This window comes from Grammomys surdaster, unplaced genomic scaffold (genome assembly GCF_004785775.1).
Source record: "Grammomys surdaster isolate TR1022 unplaced genomic scaffold, NIH_TR_1.0 239, whole genome shotgun sequence".
NCBI lineage: Eukaryota > Metazoa > Chordata > Mammalia > Rodentia > Muridae > Grammomys > Grammomys surdaster.
Window position 1 is genome coordinate 8,099,365 of NW_021604684.1, and position 12,938 is coordinate 8,112,302.

At 41.4% G+C, this 12,938-nt stretch overlaps 1 protein-coding gene across 1 annotated transcript in view; it reads left to right on the forward strand.

Moving 5' to 3' along the window:
• Window positions 1-12,938, forward strand: part of Piezo2 (piezo type mechanosensitive ion channel component 2) — a 368,900-nt gene that overhangs the window by 258,643 nt on the left and 97,319 nt on the right. Inside the window, exons 8-13 of the mRNA XM_028774207.1 lie at window positions 3,657-3,819; window positions 6,927-7,046; window positions 8,154-8,192; window positions 9,374-9,512; window positions 10,806-10,954; window positions 11,754-11,984. Of these exons, the coding sequence (XP_028630040.1) occupies window positions 3,657-3,819; window positions 6,927-7,046; window positions 8,154-8,192; window positions 9,374-9,512; window positions 10,806-10,954; window positions 11,754-11,984 (841 nt within the window). The remainder of the gene's footprint in view (window positions 1-3,656; window positions 3,820-6,926; window positions 7,047-8,153; window positions 8,193-9,373; window positions 9,513-10,805; window positions 10,955-11,753; window positions 11,985-12,938) is intronic.

Sequence of the window (12,938 nt, forward strand, 5' to 3'; positions counted from 1 at the left end):
AAGGAAGGAAGGAAGGAAGGAAGGAAGGAAGGAAGGAAGGAAGGAAGAAAGAGGAAAGAAAAACTAAAAAAAAAAAAAAGAGTTCTGTCCCAGGTCCACTTCTGGCTGAGGCTCATTGTTCTTGATCCACTGTGATATGAAGGGGTGGCCAAGGTGGCCACTGGTGCCCTCCTTCGGCATGTATTCCCAACATGAACGTGCACATACTCGGAAGCATAACCCACAATAAACCCTTTCTCCCATGAGCTGCTTCTGTAAGATTTTGTCACAGTGAGGAGAACAGTAACAGAAACCATTTGGTAGTTTCTTGTAGTATGAACAATTTAAGCTTATCCCCAACTAGCTCACAAATAAATGAGACTCAGTCTATGGTTACTTTATTTGGCTTCTAACTGCAGGCCTGGATACCTCTCAAGCGGTGTGCCCGGATACTTGCTATTTGTCATGGTTCCTTTCCCCTTATGGGGGCTTCCTCCCTCTCTCTGTCCTCCAACCTGGTCATGCCAAACCCACCTACCTCTAATCCCTCCAGTAACTGGCTATAGCTAATTGTATTTAACCAATAGTTTTAAATCAAGGAGCAAGGTTTGCACAACAAAAGCTTTTAAACATGAGAAGTCACTGATAGGACTAGTCCTTCTGGTATACAATTTAGCATTGTAATACATAGCAACAGACCAAACCTCAACCTCTTCTGCCCATTTGGTGAGGCCCATGAGTCTGAGTCTTCAGCGTTGATGTGGAAATGTGCAAATTCAGACTGCAGTAAGTCACAGTATTGTTTGGAAAGGATGAAGTACTGATTATGATATGAAGTAGTTTCTTTTTGTGATCACCTGTGGGGAGTTCCTGTTGAATTTCTGATGGAGCCAAACTAAGTCTAAACTATGGATGATGAAGCCTCTTCTGGTTGAAGGGTGGGGCCCCAGAAATTGGAACACCCTGCTCAAAATAACCCCAGGGTCTCCAGGTTATTGGAAGAGCTTTTCATTCCGTGTACTCTGTACAGAAATTGACATTGACATCTAGGGCTGCAAAAATGTTTTCAGTAAGTTTTAGGGTTCTAAATGGAGTAAAATACTTCACCCTCTTTTAATCTTTATACATTTGATTTTACCTTTAATTGACATATGTTAATTGTACAAGTTAATGTATTCAAACATTTCTTTTTAGGCATATTATTTTTCTCTTATTTTTCTCTTAATTAGTATGTATGAGTTGTACATATCAGTATAATGCAGAATGATCTTTCAATATGTTTTTTATTTAAAACCTAATTTCAGTACAAATTTCTTACTGAGCGTAAAAAAAAAAGACCTATAAAAAACAACTTTATTATAGGAACTGCTAATTCATTTTGCATCTGTGAAACTGAAGAGGGCTGACTTTTTTTGGTTTTGTTTTGGTTTTTTTTTTTTGCTTTTTTTTTTTAATTTAAGTTCAACAATGCATTTACACTGTCCCTCATTGTTATAAAAAACACAACACTGGGTGGTTTTTATAAGAGAAGAATGCATGACATTTGATGGTCTTACACCTGAATGGAGTATGCTAATTCACATGAAAGGACATACTCTGGGTAGGTGTTGCATGTGGGAAGCCAAGGCAGGTGGATTTCTACGTCTTCAAGGCCAGTCTATGTAGGGAGTTTCAGGCCATCCAAGGCTATATAGTGAAACTTATTTAAAAAAAAAAAAGGAAGGGAAAGGGAGAGGAGGGGGAGGAGGAGGAGGAGGAAGAGAAAAAACAAGAGGAGGAGAGGGAGGAGGAGGAAGAGAAAAAGGAAGAGAAAGAGGAGGAAGAAGAGGAGGAGGGAGAAGAGGGGGAGGGGGAGGAGAGGAAGAGGAGGAGGAGGAAGAGAAAAAGGAAGAGAAAGAGGAAGAAGAAGAGGAGGAGGAGGAGGAGGAGGGGGAGAGGGTGGAAAAGAAAAAAGCTGGATAGTAATTTTTTAAGAGACAATAAAATTAGGGGACTGGAGAGATGGCTGAGTGTTTATGAGCACTGGCTGCTCTTGCAGAGGACCCCATTTTGATACCTAGCTCTCATATGCCTTGCAGCTGTCTGTAACTTCAATCCCAGGGTTTCCAAAACCCTGTTTTTCCCTCCCTTGGTATCAGACATGCATATAATGCACAGTCATACATGCAAGTGAAGCACCTTACACATAAAATAAACAAATGTTTGAAAAGAATCAGCACAGACAATAGAAAGAGGTGAAGCTCACTCACATGGCAAATCTTAAGCATTTATTAGCATCTTTTTTAAAGAAAACTTGCATAGCAAATAGATTCCTTAATATGTCACATTTTCAACATTTCTGAACAAATTATATTTTGCACACTTTCCATTATGTAATCAGGAACATTCAGGATACAGGGTAGAAATTAGCTTTTAAAATAAACCATTTCTAATTTTAACAAGCATTGTAAAGCCCTCTTTCAAAGTAAGTCATTAATTGCCAAGCTTTGAAAAACTCCAATTACTCATAAATGAAATTTGACAGAGATAAACTTCACAGAAATTCTACTATATAATGCTTAGCTTTCATGCCTAAGCTGTAGAACTCTGACCAAGTTCAATATTTGCTCCCATAATATTGGAATTCATGCCAAGTCTGACCTTAAATGAAATATTTGCCCATTTAGTTGACCTCACTCACATATTGTCACATATTTGGCATTTCAATAATTCAATGATTTTGATAGGGCTGATTTTCAACTAAAATATAAATTTCTAAAGGCTGTGTGAAGATTTAGTGCAATCTACATTTTGTATCAACATGGCGATTCTGTGGCTAAAGGCTCTAAGCCACAGAGGCATTTCTTGAGAACTATATTTTCAGTCCTTAAAACAATTTCCTTCTCTTCCTCCCTCAGTTCTTCTCCCCACCTCCTTTGAGGTTTGGTTTGTATGGATGTTTTTGCACTACATGCAAGCAATGCCCATGGATGGCAAAAGAGGGCATCAAATTCCCTGGAGCTGGAGTTACAGACAGTTTTGAGCTGCCATGTGGGTGTTAGGATTTGAACCCAGGTCCTCTGGAAGAGCAGCCAGTGCTGTTAACCACTGAGCCATCTCTCCAGCTTCCTTTCTTTATTAGCAGGAAAGTTACCATCCTTTACTCTCTACTTCTCCCTAACTGTGAATACCTAATTCTTGGTGTACTTGATCCAATCAAATATGCTTGCACATAAACCCTTTTCTATGCTAGGTATGTCCAGAAGGTGGGATGAGTAGATACACTCCCTGTTCACAGGAGCTTAAAATTTAACTGGCAGGGAAACAAGCCAATGAAGTAACAGAACAAAAACTCAAATTGTGATACACATAAAATTGTTGTGGGGCAGAAGGAAAATACTTTGGAGACATAAGAAGCCCTCAGGGTACTAAGGAGATAGAATGAGACATGGAGACTTGGTGATATCAAGTAGTAAGATGGAGATTTTGGAATCTCTTTATCATATCTGAGCCTCTTCCCAGCCCAGCTGCTCAACCTGGCAAACTCCTAAGAGTTTTTTAGTCCTGTATACAGTCCTGTGCATGTATATTCTATGTTTTGCATGTATATTATATGCAATTTTGTTGCTATGTATCTACTCTCGGATGTATTAACCTGTCACAGTTGACTGCAGCTATCTACATTTGTTTTATAACAGGTTGTTTGGGATCAAGTCCGTTATCCAGACAGACTGCTCCAGCACCTGGAAGATCATAGTAAACCCAGACCTGTCTTGGTATCACCATGCCAACCCCATTCTCCTGCTGGTGATGTACTACACACTAGCCACGCTGATTCGCATCTGGCTACAAGAGCCTCTTGTAAGGACCTGGAAATGTTTCCTGAGCTTATCTTCAAAGTACCCAGAATCTGTGGGAGACACAGTTTTGGCAAAATAGTAGTGTTTTACACACATTGGTATAGTTCTACGAGTACTGAGTGAGTGCAAATTCTATCTGCACAGATGCTAGCCAGCTCCTCACTGGCCCCTGTGTGATCTGCTACAAGTGGCAGATGGTAATAACAATGGGAGATTAGGTTTTATTTGGCACTCACTAAGCCAACAGGCAGTGTACTGGCTTGTTTTTTGTTTTTTGTTTTTTGTTTTTTGTGTGCGTGTGTGTGTATCCTTTTTTCCACCCATTAAATAATTAAAAAATGAAGACTGTGCTTGTCTCATAGGTGAGGGAAGTGAAGCATGAGAGATATGTGTTCTGATATCACATACTTTCTGAATGGCTCAGATTGGATTCAAGCCCGTCTTTGATAGCAATGTTAGTCTTAGAGACCGTACAACCCTGTGTCCCAGTGTCCTCTGACACCCTGACCTCTGAGGATAGACACCATCATAAAAGTTCAACTCTCACTGGTGTCCATGGCTCCTGCTGTGAGGCACAGGGACTGAGACATTCCACTCAAGCACATGGGACACTGGCTTGTTCCCTATAGGAATACCAACAAGGCCATGACACTTTGAACAGGAAGACCAATGCTTGTACGCTTTCCTGTTCTGTATCTTCTGTCCACTCTGTCTCCTAGATGGATGGGCAGTGTTGCAAGGGAGGGGGTTGATACATGTAAGAGGTGCCTTTCTCATTTCCATCTGCAGGGGGCACTGTTCATGCCTGCTGAACCCAGGCCAAGATGCAACCTCATTGGAAATGCTGCTAGCTTTGGACTTGGGATCAGTTTTCTCTTTTCTGCTTTCATTCTCAACTGAATATGCTAGAATCACATGTTACCAGTTTCAGGAGACACATCTTGAAGGCCAAGAGTTTAATGTTCTAACTTGGAGGCCAATATGAAGTAAGACTAGACAAGGCCCATACTCATTAAAGCTATGCATTCTACAAGGAAAAAAAAAAACAGTTCCCCCCAAAGTAAATGCAATCCAAATTAAACAGTGTCAATGAAACTGGATAAGGCACATGTCTCCTTCATCCCTGGCAGAACTGCCACCTGCAGAAAGAAGAATCTATTTCCTTCTCTCATGGCACTCTGTTCCCATAGAGAGCACCAGTAACTAAAACTAGGGTGTCAGATCTTATCCTTGTTAGTTCCCTTTTGTGTGGGTGTCTTCCTGTTGGGACCCAATTGATGGATAAAAAGTAACAAATTGTATTCATGAGGTCATAAGGAACAAATATTGTGTTACATCTTTCTCCCACTCTTTTTAAAAATTGGCCACATTAAGATTTGTATTAAGTTAGCTTCCTACACACACACACACACACACACACACACACACACACACATATTCCAAATTAATAATATATATTCAGTAAAAGTTTTACATACAACTTAAAATGTATGAAGGTAACTACTGCTGAATGATGTCATGTACATTACAGATATTAAGACCTCCAAGTTAATAAGAATTCCTACTGTGCTTAGCTTTCCCCGTGACTTCCCATGTAGCCATTGTAGCCATCCAGGTAATCCAGTAGCTTGGTAACTGCTCTGTAGTTTCTTCAGCCTTGTGTAATGCTCTAGTGTTAGCATCAAGGACTGTCTCTGGAGCTGGGGAGGCAGAGACAGCTGGGAAGGCAATCTGAACTATAGGCTCTGCAGGCAGCAATAGGATTCAAGCCAGTTCCCGTAGGGGCAAGTGGAACATGGCGCTTAGTTGTGAAGCATTTCATAATCTGCGAATTAAATAGGCGGAAGCAGAAAAGTTTATTACTGAGGCAATGAATATGAGAAGACGAGGCTATGTGAGTGTGGATGTGAAAGTCTATCAAATATGTACGAAGGCGGGGGGGGGGGTTAGGAAAAAGAAGAGGAGATTGTATTAAGAATTAAATACCAGAAGGGTGTTGGAAAGACATCTCCGTGTATTCTGAGCCTCATTACTGTGTGAGAGCTCTAGATAAATTGGTTAAATACCTCATCACACGACATGGTTACTCCCCAGTGAACCCAGCATCACTTGAAAATACTCTTTAGTCAAGAATTCATTTATGATGCTCCTGACCTGCTGACAATCATAACGGATCATAACCTACTTTAAACATACTCAGCCTGCAGTTGTCAGTCATATATTGCAAAGGCTGCTTTATAATAGTGTTGAATATCATGTGCCACTTTTAGTATATTGAATGTTAAAAACAGAACATTTGTGTGGGTGGTCACCCAACAGCAGGTTATCGTGAGTTAAAGTACCATTTCTACTGAATGCTTATCGCTTCCAACTGAAGAATGGCTACGCTTACTCATCTTACGCTGGGCCTATGTGTATGTGGCTGTTACCTGGCCTCTAAGACGAAGGGTGTTTCCCTTGGGTGCTCTGTTGCACACTGAAGCCAAGATTGGGCAGTGAGCCCAAACCCACACTTTCTACTCTAATTCCCTTTTTACAGGAACACCTTTGTTGGAAAGACATCTGAGTCCACTCCATGGATTCTGTGCCTCATTACTGTGTGTGAGCTCCAGATAAATTGCTTTTTACTAAATATCACCTTGCTGTGCATGGTGAGACATGTCTTTGATCCTGCACTTCGGCACGCCAGAGGCTGAGTCAGGAGAATTGTGAATTTTAGGCCAGCCTGGGCTTCATAGCAAAATCTTGGCATAAAGAAAAAAAGTTTTAACAAAAGATTCGCCAGTGAGAGACTTACACTATTCTATTAACTGTGTACTCTTTTAGAAGTGCGTGCCTGAGAACCAGTTACATTGCTATTTTCTGGCGCAGTTTAGAACACACATGGAGAAGCCATGGATGCTCAACATCTGTAGCATGGGAAGCTGTAACAGCATCAGGCAACATAGCGGTATTCATATGAAGTACATACAGTGTTGAGTTATTTTAGGAGAGTATTGATCAAATCCTATCTGTGTCATACCCTAAGTTTGAACAGATGGAACCAAGTACAATGGTTTGTGGATCTTCTTTGGGGAGCACAGCTGCTCCCATGATTCTGTGTTTCAGGTGCAGGAGGAGATGTCAAAGGAAGATGAGGGCGCCCTGGATTGCAGCTCCAATCAGAACACAGCAGAGAGGAGGCGGAGCCTGTGGTATGCAACCCAGTACCCAACAGATGAAAGAAAAGTAAGGCACAGAAAAAGAATGTTCACTTTCCCATTTAGATTTTCATGTCTGAATTATGTTGTTGAGTGTGGGGTTTTAATACCAGTGGTCAGGTTACATTGCTTCTGACTTATAGAAGTAATTCGCTTTAGGTGGCTACTTCCAGAACTCTTTGTCACAGCCAACCCTGGGGCTTTTAAAGGAAGTACCTGCTCCCTCAAGATTCCAGAAGAGAACAATTTTATATTAAAACCAAAAAAAAAATCCTGAAGTTTTTTAAAAAATTAAAATATTTAAGACAAGAACTAGTAAGTAAACTGTTGGCACCTCTCTGAGAGAGGATAGTTTCAAGGTGGACCACAGCCATCACAGCCAGTGAAGCTCCTTGCTGACTCCCTCAGAATCATCTCTGATCCTCTAAACTCTAGTCATACAAGCGTCCCCTATACCATATTTTTGCAGCACCTTTGCTGTTTTTAGGTGTGTAAATGATCTTTGTGTTTCCGCTGGGTGGGGGGGCGGTAGTGTTCAGTGTGGTAGCATGCTGTGAAGTTCGTAGCTTAGGAGTGGTAAGCTATGCCCTATAACCTGAGAGTGGACCAGACTGTGCCGTTGAGCTTAGTGTATTTACAGGATCGCACCAAAGTGAGATTGCCTAATGAAGCGGTCCTCAGAATCTGCCTAGTCATCAAACAGCTCTATGTTAGTTTTCTTAAACATGCACCTTGAACTGTGTCCCCCTTTAACATTCTGCATGACAAGAACGGGACATCTGAATGGCATGTCATATACAAAGTCTAGCAAGGTCCTGCTGAGAAGCACAGAGTGTCCTAAAGTCACTGTTGGGCAGAGCTCACTGTGTCCACAAAAGTGATTATAGTCTCATGGCTTGTGATTGGCTTATTTGTTTGTATACTTGCACATCAGAGCTAGGAAATAGTTATGATGAATGGAGGAATGGTGACGTTCATTTCAGTGGTCTGCTGTGATTTGCATGGCTCTTCTCACACACTAGCATGCAGCTAGTTAGAGGCTGGGTTTACGGAGAGAAAAGTGTGCAGATGCAGATGTACTTCAAACTGCTTCTAGCTTATCAATTAACATGCTGTCCCGCCTTGCTTTTTGCAGCTTTTATCCATGACCCAAGATGACTACAAACCATCCGATGTTAGTATACCCTTAGAATTGTCATTTATGCTTATGTAAGTGACTTCAAAGTAACACACGGAGTTAGATCCTTTGAGTATATTTGATTTATCTGTAAATTCCCTGTAAAAATTTCAATTCGTTTTGCAGAAGTTTTATCTGCTTTACTGCTCTAAAACATCTGTCGAAAGTATGAGATGTAAGATAACAGACAAGACACATTTATAATTTGAAAAATCCCTGTTTGAAGCATTGGTGTGCGAGTGTGTGTGTGTGTGTGTGTGTGTGTGTGTGTGTGTGTGTGTGTGGTGTATGTGAGTATGGAGGTAAGAGGACAACCCTGGATGCCATTCCTCAGGAACTCTCCCCCACTGATTTTATTTTTAAACATTGTCTCTTACGAGCCTGAAACTTTCTTTAGTCTATGCTAGCTCACCAGTAAGCCTGTCTCTGTCGCCTGAGATCTGAGAATACAAGGGTGAGATACCACCATGGCTGGCTTTCTTTGCAAACATTGCAGAAATCAAATTCAGGTCCCCATTCTTGGTTCTTGAAAAGCAAATACTTTACTGACCAAGTTGTCATCACTGGCTCTATTGGCCTGTCTTTCAAACGTGTTCATCTGTAGTTGTGCTAATTATTACGTAAATGGGAAATTGTATGTATGTTTATGTTTATCTCGAATCCACATTGCTAGATCGGTGGGAGGAAAAGAAGACCTAGGTATTTACATTTACTGTACTGCAGCTCTGCAGTTGGAATGTCTCACCTAAGACCTGGAGAGCATTTGCTTAGCCCTATGCAAAGTGAGTGGGGTCTGGAACAAGAGCAAGGTGGATACCCAAGGAAGGTACGGAGGACTACGTAGCTGGAAGATCTGCAGTAGCGAGAGTATACCTGGATCAGGAAGGGCTCCACAAGCCTTTCTCTGGAGTTTGTATTTGTAGTGAGGACAGAGTAGTTTGTAGCAGGAGTTCAGAATGGTTGGGTATGCATTTTACTGTCACTAGTCTGTGGAGACCAAATTTGGAGAGAGCATATACAACCCATCTTGATAAAAATATCTGGAGATTTATTAAATGGTTCAGCCTGTAATCAGCTTTTCATTCTGGGTTCTGCATGGAATTTGGGAAGGAAAGATGTGTACTTACAGAGAGACCAGACTGCAATCACCGCTGTCCCCTTTCCTGCTCCCCTGGCAGGGCCTGCTGGTGACTGTGAATGGCAACCCCGTGGACTACCACACCATTCACCCAAGTCTGCCCATAGAGAATGGCCCCGCCAAGACGGACCTGTACACTACTCCCCAGTACCGATGGGAGCCATCAGAGGAGTCCTCAGGTAATGTCCCACAGTGAAGTGAGCAGATTCGCTCAGGCATGTGTTCCTCCTCTTTCATACACATACCATAACAGATACACCACACATGCCATAACACATACACATCATAACACAAACATATACACCATAACACACACACACACACACACACACCATAACATACACATACACAATAAACACATACCCCATAACACACACACCATAAACATACACACACACCAGAACACAGATATGCACCATACCTACCATAATGGTAATTCTCAGGTTCATTTGATTTATTCTTTTCATTGCTGGGCATAATTTCTGAATTTTACCACATACCCTAGGCTCATCCAACTGGAATGTTGGAGAAATTAAAGACACTGGACTTCTGCCCAAAAAACCTGACAGCAGGCCATGCAAAAGAAATTATGTAATCACTGATCTATGAGTGATCTGTTCTTCTTCACATGATACTAACTCTTATTATTCCTTATTTTTATGAATTACAGTTAATTTAAGAAAAAAAGTCAAAGGAAACACATCTTACGAACATAGATTAATATTTGGTACAACAATGATAAGGATGGCTTCTCTGACTTGAGATCCAGTCAGGTTCTGGTCATTATTAAGGCTGAGCCTATCGTCTGCTCTGGAGGCTTGCCTGGACCAGAATCTTCTTTTAATCCTACTGTGCAGCTCCTAGCTGACCAGAGACTCCTGCCATCTGATGGCCAACCTGACACATCAGCCCTGAGCTACCTCAGTCTCTCCATTGGGAAGTTACAGCATGATAGCTGACTCCTCTCTAAAAGGATGACAGTAGTTGGTTGAGAGAAGATGCCTGAGATGAAAGCCACATTTCCTTCAAACTGAATCTGGTTGAACTGGAACTGTAGCTCAGTGATAGGCATTTACCTAGCATACTTTGAGCCCTGGATCCCATTCCCCAGCACCATAAAGCAAAACAAAAACAAACACAAAACAACCCAAACCCTGAATATGCTGACAGTCCATATATTCAAGAGTGTTCTATTCAAGGGACAAAACAAAGTCATGAATACCAGAGGATGGGCATACCAGAGAAGACCACTCCCTTCAGTGGAGATTTTCTTTTCAGCATGCCTGGGCTATTATTTCCACCAGTCAGAACTCATTGCTTCTGTCTGAGTGCCAGAAGCTGTACTAGTTGGAAACACTTCCTATACCAGAAGACTCTGTCAAAACCACGTATGTGATGTAGTGTGGACGTTGCCATTGTGACAGATGTCAGTTACCCCCATACTTAGTCATATAAAGTGTTTGTCTCTCTAGAAAAGAAAGAGGAAGAAGAGGACAAGAGAGAGGACTCAGAAGGGGAAGGGAGCCAGGAGGAAAAAAGGAGTGTGAGAATTCATGCCATGGTCACCGTGTTCCAGTTCATCATGAAGCAGAGTTACATCTGTGCCCTCATTGCCATGATGGTTAGTATGTGCAGCAGCCTCCGGAACACCGGAGGTCCAGACTCCAAGCCTCTCAGCCAGGGCACTTTGGGAATGGGTTGACTTCAGTTAGCCTCAGCCATATCCGAAACAAGATTTCAAAGGACCTTGTCACAAAGGACCACAGGATGAGAGTTGAGGATCAGGTAGCAAGTTTCCTGGAGTTGATGTTATCTGTGAGCCTGATTGGCTGGTTGCTCTGCCAGCTGTCATTGACAAAACACTTCTTAGTCTCTAAGAACTTAGTGGCAGCAAAGCAGATGCTTCATTTGTCCAAAAGATCTGACCACTGTTTTGTCCCCATTGAAGTTCAGAATAGCCTTTGTTAACTTGTGCTTATTGTTTGGTGTTTAGACACCTCACATGCAGTTTCTTCTTGTAAAATTTCTATTTTCTATCATGTATGTCTACCTGATATGAATGTTTAATCTCAAGCTCTGATCCTCGAAATTCCTGTTTCAAACCCAGCTATCATCCACATTCATCACGACCATAACTAACCACTGACTCCAAATACTGGGGAAAATAAATCTGCTTTAATACTGCAAACTAATGTTGGGAGTAAAAGGCCTTTGACTCTCTCCTAAAGGAAACACAAAGCCAATGTCATGCTCAGCCATCTCCACTCCCGTTCTGCCTTCCCTCACAACGGGCTGAAAATTTCTCCATTATCCACCTACAAGTCTCTCTTGTCTAAAGGCCTTTTCTGTACAGATAGCATTGAACTCCCCAGAGTGAGTTATATGGACAGCTGCTGTTCTTTGTCCCCGTGGCTCTGCAGGCATGGAGCATCACCTACCACAGCTGGCTGACCTTCGTGCTGTTGATTTGGTCGTGCACTCTCTGGATGATTCGCAACAGGAGGAAATATGCCATGATCAGCTCTCCTTTCATGGTTGTCTATGCCAATCTGCTGCTGGTGTTGCAGTACATATGGAGCTTTGAACTTCCTGAGATTAAGAAGGTCCCTGGATTTCTAGAAAAGAAGAAACCAGAAGAACTTGCTTCAAAGGTAAATGAATGAGGAAAGAGGAAAGAAAGAAAAGCAACAATGGTCATATCATAGCAAGCAAATTTTCATGAAAGTAACCTCTAAGTGATTTTAGAATGAAAATATCTGAGACCTAGAAATAGATCACATTGTTCAGATGCCTCTTTTTATTCTGAGCTGGGGAATGACCCCAAGGATCACCATTGTGCTACATCTCTGGCTCTTGTTTTGCTTTTTGTTTTGTGACCAAGTCCTACCATTGCTGAGTTAGGGCTAAACTCACTCTGGAGCCCAAGCAGGACCAGAATTTGCAATCTTCCTTCAGCCTTCCAGGTAGCTGGGATCAACAGCCCACCAAGCTTAGCGGAGACAACATGTATGGCCACTCTGCTTTTAGTTTTGACATAGAAACGACAGTCTTTCTACTAAAAAAATTATAGAACAAATTAGTTTGTAAGTTAAATGTAGTAGTAGTAATTAGATATAGTCTATGTTACAAGGGTTTCTAAGTAGGTTTCTTAGTAAGTCCTTTACACCATCAATTGTACTGCTTCAATCAATACTACTCCTGAATCAGTACTTAGATGTAGCAATGGGACTGTATAATGTAAAATAGAAAATGTATATTCACACAGAGGAATTGGAGGGCTTGGGGAAGTTTAACAGTGAATACTGTTTTACTGTGGATAATACTTTATGTTCAAAAGCATTTGTTTAGCAGCAGAAATTGTGACACATGCTTTTTATTCCTTCTGTTGTCAAGAATTGGCAGCCGTTTCATTGTCTATTTATCACCTTGAGCCATTTGAATGGTTTTGATTGCAGAAGGTTAAACATTGCAATACACTATCTATTTTTATGCACAAAGCCCAAGCATGTGTTCCCTACATGTCGATGATATTAAGATAATTTGAAAAAAGATAAACATGTGTATTGAATGAACCTTCAATATTTTTCTTCACTAGACATGCAGGA